Raw genomic sequence first — 17,289 nt, 5'->3', positions numbered from 1 at the left:
ATGCCAACGTCCCTCCATCTCCACTGAGAATAGAAGGAAGCCAACTACAGCAGGGGAAACTTCGGCCAGGCTCACTCCCCATCTCCCGGATCAATATGCCCAGCAAATCCCAAAGTTAGCAGCAGGGCTGCCATGTTGTTAGTGTAAGGGGAAGGCCCAGGGCGGGGCCAGACTCCATACACAGGCAAAGGGCTGAACGGAGGGTTGTTCTTTGCAGAGGTACAGTGGGCAAAGGGTACACAGACCCCTGTAGTGCAGACACCGTGTGTCATATAAAAACACAGTGCAGCGTAGAGAGGCAGAGGGCTGTGAACGAACACATACAGTGCAAAGATCTGGACTTCCTAACGGTCCCGTGGCAAGAGAGGGCTACGTGGCTGCGGTGTGGTGTGTTGCGGGTGCAATGCAGCAGCTCCACTGTACAGAGGCGGAACGCAGTTATACAATGCAGGGGAGCAGAGAAGTGTACACAGACCCCCACACAACACCGGCACAGCATGGCAGGACTGGTCGGTGCCATGATGCACTGGAGAGGTGCCCCATCCATCGTGGCCACGACCCAGAGCTGCACAGAGGCACAGTGCAGCAGTGAGCACTTAGTGGTACATTGGGCTGGCGCTCAGCACCAAGGGATAGGTGTAGGCAGGAACACCGAGGGGGTATGTCCAAGCCTCACTAGGCTTGGCACATGGTTGGCGCTCCATGAACTCTCACTGAAAGGATGTCTAGTGGAGGCATGCAGAACATGCAGAGATATAGGGAAGAGAAAGGCGTGGTGCAGTGCAGAAGGAATTGCTGGGTGCTCGATACAGTCCCAAGGAGTACAGTAAGCGTAGACTGGAGAGCAGGGGTAGAAAGTGGCACCAAAATGAAATGTAGTAAAGACACCACGTGGAACAGGGAATTCAGTGCAAGAGCTCTGCATCTTGAAATCCAGTAGAACGCACACAACCCAACAGTGAACAGGTATAGTGCAGGGTAGAGGCCCAGGACAGTGACCGTGTGCAGTGCACAGACGCAACGCCGGCTACTTGCAAAGGTAATGCCTGCAAAAACCCACGCCAGTCCCGAGCCCAACAGAATGGCCTCAAGCTGCAGTGTAGCTACCGACTCCTCGGCCAGTGAGCAGTGGGGGCCAGAGGAACACTGCAGTGAGGCCACTTGAAGCAAAGATGCTGCTCAACTGGGGCTGCCAACAGAAACCTGGGGAAGGACACCAGCTGACACCTCAGTGGCCGTACAGGGGGAGATAACCTAGAGGGCGGCGTTACAGCGGCAGTGGTACAGTATGACGGGCTGGGCCAGGAGATGCGCATCTCCAGTGCAGTGCAGTGAAGCAGTGGGACAGAAGTGCTGTGCCGGGCAAAGGGGCACTGTGTTTGTACAGCGCGACGGTGGACTGCAGACAGGCTGTGCCCGGCCATGCCCGATGCAGTGCAGATGGCCACTACAACAATGCAGTGCAGTACAGAGAGGCCGTGTGACGCAGATGCAGTGTCGTGGTAGCACGGCATCTGTTGGCGCAGTGCAGTGGTGCGTTGCCAGGGACTATGCACAGTCCCAGGAGGGTCCACAAGCCCAACACAACCTCATCATCCAGTGGAGTCACACAGCACAGAAGAGCCGCAAACACACAAATGGCAGCACAACTGCAGAACAGAGGCACAGCACAACGGGACAATGCGGGTGGAGCACACAGACACGCCGGAGAGTCCACACAGCCAACGTAATGCGGAATCTCACACAGCGCAGCCATGCAGCATAGGGCTGAGATGCAGTGCAGTGGCCCAGTCCTGAGGTGATGGGTCCAGGACTCCCCAGAGAGCTCACACCCAGAGCAGGCCGGGGCTTTGATGCAGAGCAGTTCTTAGTGTGAGGTGAAGACGTGGCACACTTCTCCCTATGATGCACTGGAGAGCAGGGGAGCCGGGACCCCCAGAAACCCTTGTGCCTACAGCTCTGCCTGGCTGGGCTGGCTACCCCATGGGTTGGGGGTGAGGCCTCATCTGCCCTGGGGGCTTCCCCCCACCTGACCTCCCACTCCCAGCATCTTCCACCCCAGGGACTCTCCAAGGGCACAGGATGAAGCCACTGCCACCCGTGGGGCAGACAGCCAGAACTGAGCACATTGTCCAGGTATTTCTATCTGAGCAGGGCCCCAGCACGCAGGCAGGGGAACAAAGAATTCAGATTCTGCTGAAAAGCTTTTGGACAATTAAAGCACATCCCCTGGCCCCCAGCCCAGGGACAGGCAGTGTGGGGCAGGACGAGAGAGAGACGCAGAGGGAGACCTATTGGATTAGGCCCTGGCACAGGGTGGGCGGGAAGTGGACTGAACGGAGGGGAGGGGGTGAGAGGCGAGCCAGACCCAATGACCTGGACGGTCACTCCCGCACTCCCAGCCACCGTCACCCCTCCCAGGCCTCGGGTTCCTCAGAGCCAAGAGCAAACTTTTCTGAGCACACAGGGTGCTGCACACACACACACCCTCAATAATGGTTCAGCACATACAGTGCTTACTACAGGCCAGAACCTGCTCTAAACGATACACGTATGTATATAAAATATATCCTCATAGCAACCCCGTGCAGTGGGTTCGTTCCATGATTATCCCCATCTCACAGATGCGAACACTAAAGGCCCAGAGACGTCAAGTCACTTGCCCAAGGGTTACATGGCTAGCAGTGGTAGAGTGAGGATTCGAACCCAGATGGTGTGGCTCCCAAGCCCATGCTCTTCACCACCACACTCTAGGTACGAACACACAGGCACACACGCACAACCACACGGGTGTACACGTGCACACATGCAGACACACACATAGACACATCCTGAGCAATGTATTTCCCAGTCTCTCAGCTGAGACCCACCTGTCCTGTCCAGATAGGTTTCTGATACCTCCCAGTTGTCACCTCTTATCCCCTGTCAGCTGTCCCATATCCCCCTTCTATCCATCCCTCACCTGTCCCCCAACCCTCAGTTGTTCCCCCAACACCACCTGTCCCCTCATTCCCAGCTGTTCCCACCCCCCAGATATATCTTTATTGCAAGTAATCTCCCATCCCCCCCATTGTCCCCCACCCCCAAGTTGTCACTCCACCCCAGCTGTGATCCTGCTCATCAAATATCTCCAACACCCCTTCCCAACTTCCTTATCCCAATCCTTCATCCTCTCCACCTATACTCAGCTCCCAAACCTCAGGGACCCCTCTAAGCCCCCCTTTTCTTCATCCCTTCAGATTCACCACCAGGTCCTGGGGTCTGCACCCTGGGACTCCGCTCAAGACCTCCTGAGTCATCCAGTAACAGCTGCCTTCTGGGTTGTCAACCCCAGGGGTCCTCCCCAGCCATTCTTCAGGCAAGGGCAGCCCCACCCAGGGCCAGCCAAGGGGGGACACCAGCCCCCAACCATGACTGCCCTCTGGAGCCCCAGCTCCACTCCCACTCCGAGCCTTCCCTGTGTACCCAGGGGTCCACATCGATGCAAACACTGAGTAGGCACATGCCATGTACAAGGCCCTGGGGACGGAAGATGACAATGACCCAGCCCAGCCCTTCCTCCCAGCCTAGTGGGGAAGGAGACGGAAAACACTGCCGCCCACTGACACACGTGCGTGGTGGGAGAAACCTGGCCAGCCGTGTCGGCTGGCGTCTGGGAAGGCTTTCCTGGGGAAGTGACATCAGAGCTGGACTTCTGAAGGCTGAGCGAGTAGCCAGGCCTCCAGCAAGCAAGACGGGTGGGAGTGGTGCTCTCGGCAGAAGGCACAGCACGTGCAAAGGCAGAGAGGCGTGAAAGGGCCTGGCAGGTTCTGGGACCAACATTGGCCTGGTGAGCCTGGATCATAAGGTGGACGTGGGGAGTGGGGTCGGGGAGGAGAGGCATAAACATGAAGCTGTCATGGAAAGCAGAGGCGGGGTCATACGGGGCCTCATCTGCCACGTTAGGCTTTGGTCCCAGCGTGCTGGAGAGTCTGCAGCTTAGCACAAGGGAGTGGCAGGATCCTATGCCTGCCTGTGAGGTCATTCAGATCCCGGGGTGGGAGAAGCACTAATGGCAGAATGGAGACCAAGGAGGGGGCTGCTGCAATCGTCCAGGCAAGAAATGATGCGGCTGGAGAGAAGGGGACATGGATTCAGCAAAACCTTCTTCAGTGGCCACTGAGCGACAGGCCATCCACTCCTTGAGGTGTCCGGGCCTCACTAAAGATGCTGTGGGCCTTGCACCTCCAGACCAGCACTGTCTATAGAATTTTTTGCTGTGATGGAAATGCTCTCTACCTTCACAGACTGACCAATTCCACAGCTACTAGCAACAGGCGACTCTCGAGGACTTGAAATCTGGCTGGTGAGACTGAGGGACCGAATGTTTATTTTAATGAACTGTAGCTAAGTGGCCACATGTAAGTGGCCACCATACTGAAGAGAGCAGGTAGAGAACATTTCCATCATTTTAGAAAGTTCTATTGGATAACACAGCTCCAGAATGACGAACCATAGAGAAGCAGAACCACTGGGGTCTCCTCCAGTGGCAGCACCCTCTGGCAGCTGTAGGGAGGTGAGAAGGCAAGCCCCAGGGAAGACAGTGTCACAGGCTGAGCTGGTACAGCCCCAGTCCCTGGTCCATAGCTGCGCACGGTCACCGGGACACTCCCCACCCAAACATGCATATCCCTTTCCAGGAGACGCAGACACCTAAATATACAAATAGACACACAGACCACAGGGCACCCCACAGCCAAACTCACAAACACCTGGGTACTCCAATGCATGCGCACCCCACTGCTGGATACATAGATACCCCACACCCGGACACTTGGGTACCCACACCCAGACACCCAGGCAGCCTGGGCAGCCCCACAGCTGGACACAACACGGCTACACTCCCACATACCCATTAACCTGAGGACTCCCAGACACCTGGATACACCCACCTCCAGATCCAGAGACACTGGGATATCCTTATGTTGACACACCCAGTTCCTCCCACATCCTGGCACTGGGACACCCACACCCAGAACCTGAGACACCACCCACCCAAATAGCTCCACCCCCAAACTCCTGGAATCTGACACTTGGATACCCAGACACCCCAGCATCAGGCTCCCCAGGCTCAGACCAGCTTGTCGCCTCCTTACTCCAAGTTCAGATCCTGCCACACAGGGTAACCAGATGGCTAGACTCCCTGAGAAGCCACACATGTGTCCTGTGCCCCAGGCTGCAATCATACCATCAGAACCACACACACACACACACACACACACACACACACACACTCTGACTGCCCAGATGTCACAATCACACCTGCACACACCTCAGCCTCCTCCCTGAACCCCACCTGCAGGGGTCAACACAGGGGGCAGCTCTCCTCCCTTCCCAGGCTCACAGGCAGCCAGGACAGAGGCTGAGACAGAGGACAGAGTCTGCCCTCCTGCTGCAGGGCCCTCCCCTCCTCCCCAGACGCTCAGACTGACAGTTGGGACTCGATGCCTCTCACCAACTGCCGAACCTCCAGCACAAAGAGCTGAGACCAGGGGCCGGACAGGTCCTGCCAGCTGCTGGGGGGCAAGGGCAGTGGGGGTGGGGCTCGGAGGACGGTGGCTAGGGGGAGGGGCTGGCAGGCAGAGAGTTGACCTCTCCAACTCACAGCTCCCAGACAACACTCTCTGCATGGCCTTTTCACACACACCATCCCCCAGCAGAATTTTCCAGATTCCTGGAGGGAAACCTATTATCTGTAATCTCTACTTTCAGTGGAGTCAGTGCGCCCCCATCTGGCATCTCCGGCTCAGAACCTGACCCACGGGACATCACTCATTCTTTCATGCTGGGTGTATTTACTCAGCAGGAGTGGGCCAGGCCTTGTACCTGGCACTAAAGATTCAGAAGGAAACTAAATACCCAGTCCCTGTCCCCACAGAGCTCATGTAAGGGAGAAAGGACAAATAAACTGTAATTACAATAATTACGGTGTTATGGAAAACCCTAATCAACCCCCACCCTCCCTTTTTAGGCTAGAAGGGGGAGTAACCAAGGAAGGCTTCCGAGAGGAGGTGATGTCTAACCTAAAATCCTAAGGAGGAGCAGGAGATCACCCAGTGAAGAGGTGGAGTTAGAGAGTTCTGGGGAGAAAATATAGCTTGTGCAAAGGCCCAGAGAGGAGGTGGCAGGAGTGGACATTTAGTGGGTATTAGTAAGTGGGTTAGACTGGCCACAGCATAGGATGCAAGGCAAGTAGTGCAAAGCTGATGGGACTGGACAGGCAGGCAAGGGTTAGAGCAGGCAAGAGGACATAGCGGGAGGGACTTAACCCAGGAGGTAATGGGGAGCCTTCAAAGGGTTTCAAACCAAGGTTTCAAACATGTGTTTTAGGAAGATCCCTTATACTATGGAGGGAGGGGTGGAGGAAGAGGCTGGAGCCTTCCTGCCTGTGAAAGATGGATGAGGATGGAGAGAAGGGGACAGATGAGAGAGATCCTGAGATGGCATAAAGGTAGGATGCATCAGGATGTAGGGAGAGCAGCTTGGAGGAGGGAGGGGGTTAAAAGACGAAGGAGGGCACAAGGTACCCCAGCAACTCTAACTAACCCAGCCCTGCATGAAAAGCCACCACCCACCCCATTCTAGCTTAGCTGATGAAGGCATGGAAGGATGGCAGCATGCCTGGAGCAAGCAGGGTGTCCCCCTGGATCTTCCCTGACACCAGAGCTAGGACGGAGGCCATCCAGGAGCTCAGCACCCACCCCCCACTCTGGCCACTCACACATCTTCCTGCTGTGTCCCTCCCCCACCCCCAGGGAGAAGGGCCAGCTGCCCAGACAAGCCTTTATTGCCCAACCTGAAACCACTGGGCAGCCTCTCCCTCATTCCTGCTGTCCACAACTCCAGCAACCAAAAGGACAAAATGAGCTAGAACGCAGCAGAATAAATTACTGCCAGATTTGCATGGCTCAGAGACATCACCACCCACCCTTTGGGGGGAGGGAGACTCAGGAGGCCTTCAGGGAGCTGGGCTGACTCTAATCAACGTGGGGACAAGGGGAGATCACACCCCTTCTACTAAGGGCTTCTGAATTAAGCTCAACAGTAATAGCTACAGGTGCCAGGAACTGTAGAAGTGAAGTGACTTGCCCAAGGTCACAGGGACAGCATGTGGCAGAGACAGACTTGCACCCAGGTCCCTCTGGCTTCAAATCACAGTCTCTGGCTCTGTAGCAGTCCTCAAAACCATCTTTTGTTCCCTGGCACTCACAAACAGAGCTTTAGTTTACAATCTACCAAGTACCATACACCTTCATTATGAAGCCCATGGGGCAGATGAGGAAACGGTGGCCCCAAGAATGGAAGTAACCCACTCAAGATCTCACTCCCAAACCTCAGTCCTTGACAGTCTCCCCTACTGGCAGGAGCTAGGGCACCTGAGGGTTCTTGGAATCAAGATGATGGTGGCAGGGATGGGGGAGCATGTACCCTTGGTTTGATCTCAGGGTGGGGGAGGGGGACAAAGTTGCTGCAGGACAGGGGGAGGGATTGGGGGAGGATAAGGAGGGAGGCCGCCTTAGGCGTCCTCTCGGGCACCAAGCGGTCAAAGCTAAAGCTGTGCGCGATGGCCTGGGACCGCTGGGCCCGGCAGAGCTCAGAGCCAGTGGCCGGGGCGGCTGCAGGTGCCCAGGGAGCTCCGCCCGAGGGGCCGGAGGGAGCAGCGGGGCAGCGAACGCGATCGGGAAGGGCCAGTTCTCGGAGACCGGCGGCCTGAAGGAGTCTCTGGGGCCGACGTGCTTCTGCCCGTTTCTTGGCTCGGGTACCCGTCTGGGGCGTCTCCCCGTTACTCAGCGCCCCAGGTACCAGGCTGAAGCCGCCCAACTGGAGGGGCTAGGGGTGCCGAGGCCACCACCGGTAAGGGACCGGCCACCCCCGCCCCAGGGGAGGCATCGGGCGCAACTCAGCAGAAGAGGGCCGCAGTCTGGGATCCCAGGCCTCAGGGTAGGATGGGGGGTTGGGAAGGGGGTGGACAGACACACCAACACACACACAGACTACACACGGTCCACAGCACACACGGGTACACAGACACAGCTTTAGATACACACATTCAGAAACGCTATCACACGTACAATTACACACACACACACACACAACACAGCCCAAAAGACTCCAGACTCCAAAACACACCCAGAGACAGCGCGGTCATACAGCACACAGAAGCCCGGAGACACACGCTCACACACGTACACTCACTCACGGCCGTCCCGGCCGGCGGGGAGGCCGCACAAAGTTGCGGAGTCGACTGAGGGGGTGTCCCGGGAGACCCCTGCGTTCGCGGCGCCCCCAGCGCGCTACGGGAGGGGGCGCCGTCCGGCCGCCCAGAGCCAGGCCCGGCCTGCCCGGACTCACCCCCGCCCAGCTGCCCTGGAGCAGCCACGGCCCGGCCCCCGCAGGAGCGCCCGGGCGCCCGGCCTTACCCTCCCGCCGGCCTCGGCGCGCCCCGCGGCCCCCCGCGTCCGCCACCCCCCCCGCGCCGGGCCCTCCCCAGTCCCGGGCCGGGCGCCCCGCAGCCCCGGCGCCGCCTCGGATCTGCCGCCAGCCAGCGCCGCGCCGAACTTGCGAAACAACAAACAGCCCGAAATGTCGGAGTCGGCGGCCGCCGGGCCCCCATCCCTCCCTGGCGAGCCTCAGGCCCGGCCCGACCCGGGAGGGGAGGGGAGGAGAAGGGAGGGGGCGCCGCCACGACAACTTGTTCCGGGCCCGCGCGCCCCACACGCACACCCGAGGGACACACACACACACACACACCCTGTCACCGCCCCCTCGGGCGGCCCCGGGCCCCGTGCACACACTCAGCCACGGCCCAGGCGCGCACCACACTCGCAACATTCCCGGACACGCAGCCAGCACGCACGAACACACTCACATCCGTTCCAGACACGCTCCTACACACGCATTCCCGGCACATTTGGCATTCACTCGGACCCGCGCAGCCCCCCGGCGGCGCACACCACCAACCCCAGACACTCCCACACGTACACATTGCGCACACGGCGCACGGACACACACGTTCCGGACCCGTTCCCACGCCTTCACACACGTACACGGATCTCACAAGCACACACACCGCACACGCGTTCCCTGCTCCACACGCGGGCAGAATCCACAGAGCACTCTTCGCCACACGCAGAACACAAACACACGAGCCATTCTCGGACACACAGCAAGCAACACTCCGGGCTAGGGCACACAAAATGCCCACAAATGCAGCACATTAACAGACACAACTCCTGCCACACAACCAAACTCAAATGTACAAACAACAGGCACACAGTCCTACTTGGCCCCACACACACTACACAGTGGCAGAGACACAAGACACTCAGCGCACACCCCATGCCTCCTCGATGCACACAACATTCACCTCAACATACTCGTGGACACACAACACACACAGCACCTCTTCTTGCACATAACTCAGGACACACACCATTCGCAGGCACACAACACCCTGAGCACACGATCGCACATCCCACACTCAGACACACAGGGAGCAGGCTCGCAACGTCCGGTCACCCAACACTCCCACTTTCTTTCGAGCTACGCCACGGGCGCCGGGGGCTCCGCGGGGCAAGCTGGGTCCGACCGACTCGCGCTTACCTGCCGGAGTCTCGGTCTCGGGCGCGCAAAGCTGGAAGGTGAGCGCCAGGACGAGAGCCTGGGCGCGGGCCATGGTGCGCCGCAGCCTGCTCCGGGGGCCCGGCGCGGGGGGCGCAGCCGCCGGAGCCCGAGCCGGGCCCGAGGAGAGCCAGAGCCGGAGCGAAGCGGCGCGGCGCGGAGCGGGACTGGCGCCGAGTCCAGAGCGGGAGCCCAAGCAAGCGGGGCGCTGACGTCAGGCTCGGCCGCGCGTTCCTCGGTCTCGAGGCGTCCCCTGCTGGCAGCCGCGCGCGCCGCTGCCCGGTTCGGTGGCCCGCGGCCCTGGTGCGCCCCTCCCCCACTCCCGGACCCCCTGGAGATCCCGGGCTGGGCCCGGACGCCCACCAGCCTCTGCACCCACCGGGCACCGACATTCTTAGGTGAGCAGGTCCACGCCTCTGCTCACTGCCCGCGCCTAGCTCCCACACAGCTCTCCAGGACAGAGACCAGGGACACCCGGCCTCTCAGTCCCATCCAACGCTTGAATCCCCTCTACCTAGATCCCGTCAAATGCGCATCCATACATACCTCCAAGGACAGGGAGCTCATCACCTACCAAAAGCGGTGGTGGGGTCTTTGGGAAAGCTAGCTTTTAACGTCGTTCATAGTATTGCTTTACCATCCTTTTAAAGTTCATGAGATCCGTAGTGATGTCCCCCTTTCATTTCTGATATTAGTAATTTGTGTCCTCTCTCTTTTCTTCGTCTGGCTAGAGGCTTATCGATGTATTGATCTTTTCAAAGAACCAGCTTCTGGTTTGGCTGATTTTTCTCTATTGATTTTCCATTTCACTGATTTCAGCTCTAATTTTTGTTGTTTTCCTGCTTCCTTGGCATTCAATTTGCTCTTCCTTTTCTAGTTTCCTAAGGCAGAAGCTAGTTTAGACGATCAATTGCAGATCTTTCTTCTTTTCTCATATATGCATTCAGTGCTATAAATTTCCCTCTGTGCACTGCTTTCCCCACATCCCACAAATTTTGATAAGTCGTGTTTGCATTTTCATTCAGTTTTCATTTAGTTTGAAATTTTAAAATTCCTCTTGAGATTTCTCCTTTGACCCATGTGTTATTTAGAAGTGTGTTAATCTCCAAGTATTTGGGGATTTTTCAACTTTCTTTCTGTTATTGAATTCTAGTTAATTCCACTATGGTCTGAGGGCAATCACTGTATGATTCTTTTCTTTTAAATTTGTTAAGGTGTGTTTTATGGCCCAGTAGGTGGTCTATCTTGGTGAAAACTCCATGTGATCTTGGGAACAATGTGTATTCTGCTGTTGTTGGATGAAGTAGTCTTTAGATGACCTCTATATTTAGTTGATTGATGGTGTTGTGGAGTTCAACTATGTCCTTTCTGATTTTCTGCCTGCTGGATATGTTCATTTCTTTTTATTTAGTTATTTACTTATTTATTTCTGGCTGCGTTGGGCTTCGTTGCTGTTCATGGGCTTCTCTAGTTGTGGCGAGTGGGGGCTACTCTTCGTTGCGGTGCACGGGCTTCGCCTTGCGGTGGCTTCTCTTGTTGCGGAGCATGGGATCTAGGCATGCAGGCTTCAGTAGCTGTGGCATGTGGGCTTCAGTAGTTGTGGCATGAGAGCTTCAGTAGTTGTGGCTCATGGGCTGTAGAGCGCAGGCTCAGTAGTTGTGGCGCATGGGCTTAGTTGCTCCACAGCACGTGGGATCCTCCCAGACCAGGGCTCAAACCCATGTCCCCTGCATCAGCAGGTGGATTCTCAACCACTGCGCCACCAGGGAAATCCTATGTTCATTTCTGACAGAGAGATGTTGAAGTCTCCATCTGTAATAGTGGATTCAGCTATTTCTCCTTGCAATGCTGGCTTTTAAAAAGTTCTTCCTCTTTATGCCGTGAAATCTGCCCCCCTCACTGACTCTCATTGATTCTAGTCTATCCCCTGGATACACAGCTTAAGTCCATTTGGGCATCTGCCCAGTATAAGCTCTTGTACAATGACCACAAACTAGTTGTCCATTAGTACATAAGACCAGGCACCTTCTATGTGCTTCACCCACATAGACTCATTTAATCCCCACCACTATTATTCTCATTACACAGTTGAGAAAATTAAGGTACAGAGAAAGAAAGTGACTTTTCCAAGGTTATGCATAGTACGCAGCAGCACCAAGATTTGAATCAAGGCCATCTGGCTTGAATTGAATAGAAGCTGAGACCTGTCTTCCATATGGAACAAATCAACGAACACTGGATACTGATTCATCTGTTCAACACTTACTCTAAGCCGAAGTGGAGACATAAAACAGACAAAAATCCCTACCCTCACGGAGCTTATATTCCAATGGAAAGACAAGAACAATAAACAACCAAAAAAAGCAAATTCTCTGGTATGTGAGACAGTAATATACTAGAGAAATGGGGGAGAGAAACAGTAAGGGGGAAGGGAATTCTTGTAGTTTTAAACAGAGCACCTACTGTATGACATATTCATTATGTGTCTGCACCTCTACAACATGAGCCCCCTAAGGGCAAGGACTCTCTCTTATATCCCACTGCTTGGTATCTGGCATGTAGTCAGCACTCAATAAATATTGAATGGATGATTAGATAAATGAATGAATGTAGACATGGTTCTTGCCTTCATGAAGCCTACATTTTAGGGGGAGAGACCAATAGCAAACATGCAGAGAAGAGACAGAAAGGATCATCCAGAAAAGGAAACTCAAGGAGAAACATCTGATGAAAAAAAGAAACAACCAAGGATGCTGCTGTTTCCAGAGGACTCTTGCAGGAGCCTCATGGCAGGAGTTTACCATTGGTCCTATTTGGGGGGATGTGGAAACTGAGGCTCAGAAAGCATAAGGCACTTCCCCAAGGTCACACAGCTAGTAAATGGTGGGCTCAGAGCTCAGACCTAGATCAGACTGATTCCACAGCCCTCTGCTCTTTGTGCAGGGGAAGACTATGGGCAGAGACTGTGATGGAGGGAGAAAAGGAACACAAGTAACAGATGGACAGATGAAAAGAGAACATTCTGCTCCACTTGAAAAAGACCACAAGCTTCTATAATCCTTGAGAGAAGAAGGAAGGGAAACAGAAAGTCTTGGCCTGGAGCCACTGGCCCAAATCTAGGGAAAAGGAGATGGCACCATAGACAGGGCCAGGCCATGAGGAAATTCAATCACTTTCAACTCATGGAATATTCATGACGCCTACCCTGTGCCAGGCCCCATATTGGGTGCTGGTGTCATGGAGATGTGCTAAACATGGCCCCACTCTTGCCTGGAGGGGGAAATGGCACATAAATAAATAAGAGACTATGTCCTAAAGGTCATAACACCAGTCCAAAGAAAACACAAAGGCAGCAGGGGTTAACTCAGGCTGAGGGAGTGGAAAACAACATCAAAGAAGGGATATCTGAACCTGGAGTTCCCTAGACAGGCAAGGCAGGGAAGAGCATTTCAGGCAGAAGGAGCAGACTGAATAAAGGCACAAGACATGGAAGTACTGGGAAAGGTGGGTGTCAGGTATGGTTGCATCATAGTCTCTACATGGCCCAATAGCAGGAGATAAAGACAGTATGGAAGTTGGGGTACAAAGGGTCTTAAATGCAAGGCCAGGACAATTGGGCCTGGACCTTTCACTCAGTGGTCCTCAAACTGTGCCGCTGCAGAAACCCTGGTGTTCCTCAAGCCCAGCTGAGGCATCCTACTGTTGAATTAAAACCACAGCCATATTTTTCTAATTTGCAAGAAGGTAGATTAATTACAACGAGTAGAAAAGTTTTTGTTGTCATTTTAAGGTGTTTTTCCTCCATATATTTTTCTGAAGAATTTAGAATGTGTTAGTAGTGTGAGAGAATGTTAGAATTAGCATAGAATCATAGTTTTATTTACAAGTTTAATATATCAACAGTTCACAGTGTTCTACAAAGAACTGTAGTTTATGGTTCTCCCTGAGTATTGAGGAATCATGGAAGGACTTTAAGCAAGGGAAAGACAAAATCTGGTCTTTCTGTTAGGAAAAAAAAAAGTCATTCTGGAAGCCTGAGAAAGAAGGAAGTGGGGAGGGAAAAATAAGGGAGAGAATCTCAGGAAGAAGGTTGTTGACACAGTTCGACCCGAGAGCTCATGTCCTGGGCCTATCAGGATGGACAGGGGACTAAGTCCAGCCCCCAAAGAGGAAGACCTGCTGGGTAATTCTCCACGCTTCCTGGCTAAGATGCCCAGGAAATTCAGAGGAAACGATTTAGTATAAAAGATAATGTTAACAGCTCAATGTCACCTAGGGAGTCTTCCAACAGAAGTAGAACTGTGGGTCACTGTGAAAACAGAAGATAGGCAAGACTGGGTATTTGTGTGTGTGTGTGTGTGTGTGTGTGTGTGTGTGTGTGTGTGTGTGTGTGTGTATTGTGGGACCAAGTCTTTCTCCCACCATGGAACACCAACTTTCTCTAATAATAAAAATAAGTACAAACACTTTTTAAGCATGTACTATGAGCCAGTCTAGATGTTTTACATATGATGTTTCTCATTTAATCTTTACAATAACCCCCAGGAACATTTATCAAATGCTTTCATGTGCCAAACATTGAGCTAAATGCTTCAAATGAATAATATCTCACAACAGCCTTGAATCAGATACTATTATTTCCTTCCTTTTACAGGTAAGGAAGTGGAAACACAGAGAGGCCAGGTGACTTGTCCAAGATCAAATGGACTTGTCCAAGTCCAGTGGCAGAGCCAGGACTCAAAGCCAAGTTGGCTAGAATGCAGCACGTGCACTCTTCATCATGACATTTTCTTTTCTTCCTCAGAGGAAAGGCTCTAAGTTGGCAAGTTTGGGGTCAATAAAATCCAATGAAAGGAATTCTTCCTTGTCCTTTGAAGTCCTGATTCAGTGTTCCTCAAGTTTGTTCCCCAGGCCACCTCCATCAGAATATTCTCGAGAGCTTCTAAGAAATGTAGATTCCTGGACCCTTCCCCAAGATTCTAACTCAGTAGATCTGAGATGAGGCCTCAGGTGAGTTTCATGCCTATTGAAGATTTTGAGTCACGGGACCGGCTCCAACAGCACTCCCTCCAAGGGTGCCCACCCCCACCCCAATCCCAAAACACCTCTCTCCTTCAGACTCCAGCAGTGCCCTCTGTCATGTCCTAATATTCAACTGGGGTGTTAGTTACGCTCATGTCTTCCTTCCACTAATAATATGATGTAGCATCTTTCTCGGGCTACACCCTTTTACCCATTGTCCCATTCAATCCTACTGCACCCTGAGCATTCTGAGAGGGGGCTCTCCTTCTTATGATTCCTCCCTTGTAATCTGAGCACACTTGGCATTCTACAATGTGCTATCCGGTCCACGACAACATTATTCTGTTGTTCTATCCAATCCTTACAACAATCTCGAAAGAAGTGTATTAGCCCCAATGAGAAAACTGACTCAGTTTCAGTCACTTGCCCGAGATGGCCAAGGTAAGAAGTGGAGGGTCTAGGATGTGAACCTAAGTCTTCTAACTCCAAATCCAGTACTCTTGCCTCTATATCAGCTTACATCCATCTCCTCTACTTGGTGTAGGGAAGTAAGCTTTGCCACCCTATGCTAGCAGAAGACAGCGGGGATTAAATGAGATAATGCCTTAAAGGGCCTGGCAGAGTGAACGCTCAGATGGTGGGGAGGAGGAGAAACTGAGACCAGAGAAGGTGAAATGTCTTCCCCCCCCAAGTCAAACACCAATCGCAGACCACAGACACGGCCTTAGGCCAGTATCAGACGCTCCTTGTTAGGAGTTCAACTCTGGCAGGCTCAGAATCTCCGAGACTCCCTTAAGTCCCTTCACCGACCAGGCCTCGCTCCCCAGTCAGTCTCACCAAGCGCCACCGCGCGGACCGCGGAGGAAGGAGACGGCCTTCTAAAAGGAGCAAAGGGCGTGGTCACGCGACGGGGCGGGGCGCAGGCGCGAGGTCGCTGGAAGATGACGTATCTCACAGCGTCCGGCTCTGAGTTAACCGGAGGGAGCATGTGGGTCTGCGGGGCGCGAACCCCGGCTCAGCTGCGGCGGCGGCTGTTCCCCGCGTTCCGCCGCCGGCGACCTGCTGCCGCCGCCTTCTCCGCATCTGCCGAGCCCTCCCGGGTCCGGGCGCTGGTCTATGGGCACCACGGGGACCCAGCCAAGGTCGTCGAGTAAGACACCGCGCCGAAATGGGGCAAGGGAGCTCGGGTTCCTGGAGGGTTTTAAGATGGGCTGTGGAAAATGGGGACTGGAAAGGGAGGGACAAGTCCCGAGGAGGAAGGCAGCGAATAGGACCGAAACTGTAGCCCAGGGCGTGTGTGGTAGCTCAGAAAGTCGTTGCTTGGAAGTTGAAAACCCGAGAGGCACAGTTATAATTGTAGTAATGGCTGACGTTCACTGATCCTGTACTGTGTGTCGGGCAATCCCTGTGTAAATGGATGCTCTCATTTAATCGTCACAACAACCTTTTGGAGGAGGTACTTGATTTAGCCCCGTTTTGCAGATGAGAAAATGGAAGCATGGGAAGTAAAATCACTTGTCCAAGGTCACACAAGCCAGTAAGTGGCAGAGTCGGAATTTTGAACCCAGGTCTGTTTGACTGGCCTACGTGAGTTCCTACGCTCTATTATATTATGGAAGGAATTTTCAGAATACTTTTTCGTCCATTTGGATCTTCACATCTCAGAAAGTAGGTCAGAGATCATTGTTTCCATTTTACAGAAGGCAGGGGACTTGTCCAAAGTGATATAGCTAATAAAGATTGGAACAGAGACAGGGATCCATGGCTTCTGAGTCCTGTCTCGTGTGATTTCCTCTCCACTGCGCATGTGCCTTTAGTTGAAAAGGGATCCTGTTTTGGAGCCATACAGACCTAAGGTCAAATACAGGCTCAGCCTCTTAGTAGCTGTTTGATCTTGGACAAGTCACTCAGCCCTTGTTACTTTTATGATTATGTCCTAAAATTCTGTTGGATCTTAACCCATGATTTTCACATGTGACTCATAAAAACAGTATGTGAATTTTCAACGATTATAAATCTGCACATAAGCGATTATAGTCATTCAAAAGAGCTAGTAGGGGGCTTCCCTGGTGGCGCAGTGGTTGAGAGACCGCCTGCCGATGCAGGGGACACGGGTTCGTGCCCCAGTCCGGGAAGATCCCACATGCCGCGGAGCGGCTGGGCCCGTGAGCCATGGCCGCTGAGCCTGCGCGTCCGGAGCCTGTGCTCCGCAACGGGAGAGGCCACAACAGTGAGAGGCCTGCGTTCCGCAAAAAAAAAAAAACCCAAAAAACAAAAGAGCTAGTAGGGTCACTAGTGGCGCTAGGGCAAAAGCATGGGTCTGGAGTCAGAAGACCTGGGGTCAAATCCTTGCCTCCCTGTCCTGGCTGTGTGTGTTTGGCAAGTTACTGAGATTCTCTAAGCCTCGGTTTCATCACATTTAAAAATGGAGACAATGTAGTCATAGCTCATAGTGCTAATCAGCTGCAATAAAAGGAATGCTCTTCACCAGAAAACACCTGCATACTCTCTTGCAGTCCCTTATTTCCAACTCTTCGATTCCCAGCAAATGGTTTGATTGTTTTCCAAAGGTCAGGCCAACAAGGAGTTATTTTCATGATTAAAATA

At 53.6% G+C, this 17,289-nt stretch overlaps 2 protein-coding genes across 5 annotated transcripts in view; one reads left to right on the top strand and one right to left on the bottom strand.

Moving 5' to 3' along the window:
* Positions 1-10,001, bottom strand: part of PTPRU (protein tyrosine phosphatase receptor type U) — an 84,309-nt gene extending 74,308 nt beyond the window's left edge. For both annotated transcript variants that reach the window (XM_079901234.1, XM_079901235.1), the window contains exon 1: positions 9,643-10,001. In XM_079901234.1, coding sequence (XP_079757360.1) covers positions 9,643-9,715 — 73 coding nt within the window. In that variant the 5' untranslated portion in view covers positions 9,716-10,001. The remainder of the gene's footprint in view (positions 1-9,642) is intronic.
* MECR (mitochondrial trans-2-enoyl-CoA reductase) overlaps positions 7,853-17,289 on the top strand; it is a 38,892-nt gene continuing 29,455 nt past the window's right edge. The window contains exon 1 of one of the 3 annotated variants that reach the window (XM_079901251.1): positions 7,853-7,893. Coding sequence is in view for 2 of the 3 variants with exons in the window: in XM_079901249.1 (XP_079757375.1) it covers positions 15,624-15,832 (209 nt within the window). In the remaining variant the exon portion in view is untranslated. Of the gene's footprint in view, positions 7,894-14,822; positions 15,833-17,289 lie in introns of those variants that run through there. The other 2 variants (XM_079901249.1, XM_079901250.1) reach the window with 2 other exon arrangements.

The sequence above is a fragment of the Stenella coeruleoalba genome (genome assembly GCF_951394435.1).
Source record: "Stenella coeruleoalba genome assembly, chromosome: 1".
NCBI lineage: Eukaryota > Metazoa > Chordata > Mammalia > Artiodactyla > Delphinidae > Stenella > Stenella coeruleoalba.
Note: the sequence above shows the minus strand (reverse complement) of the source record. Positions and strands in the feature narration are given on the sequence as shown.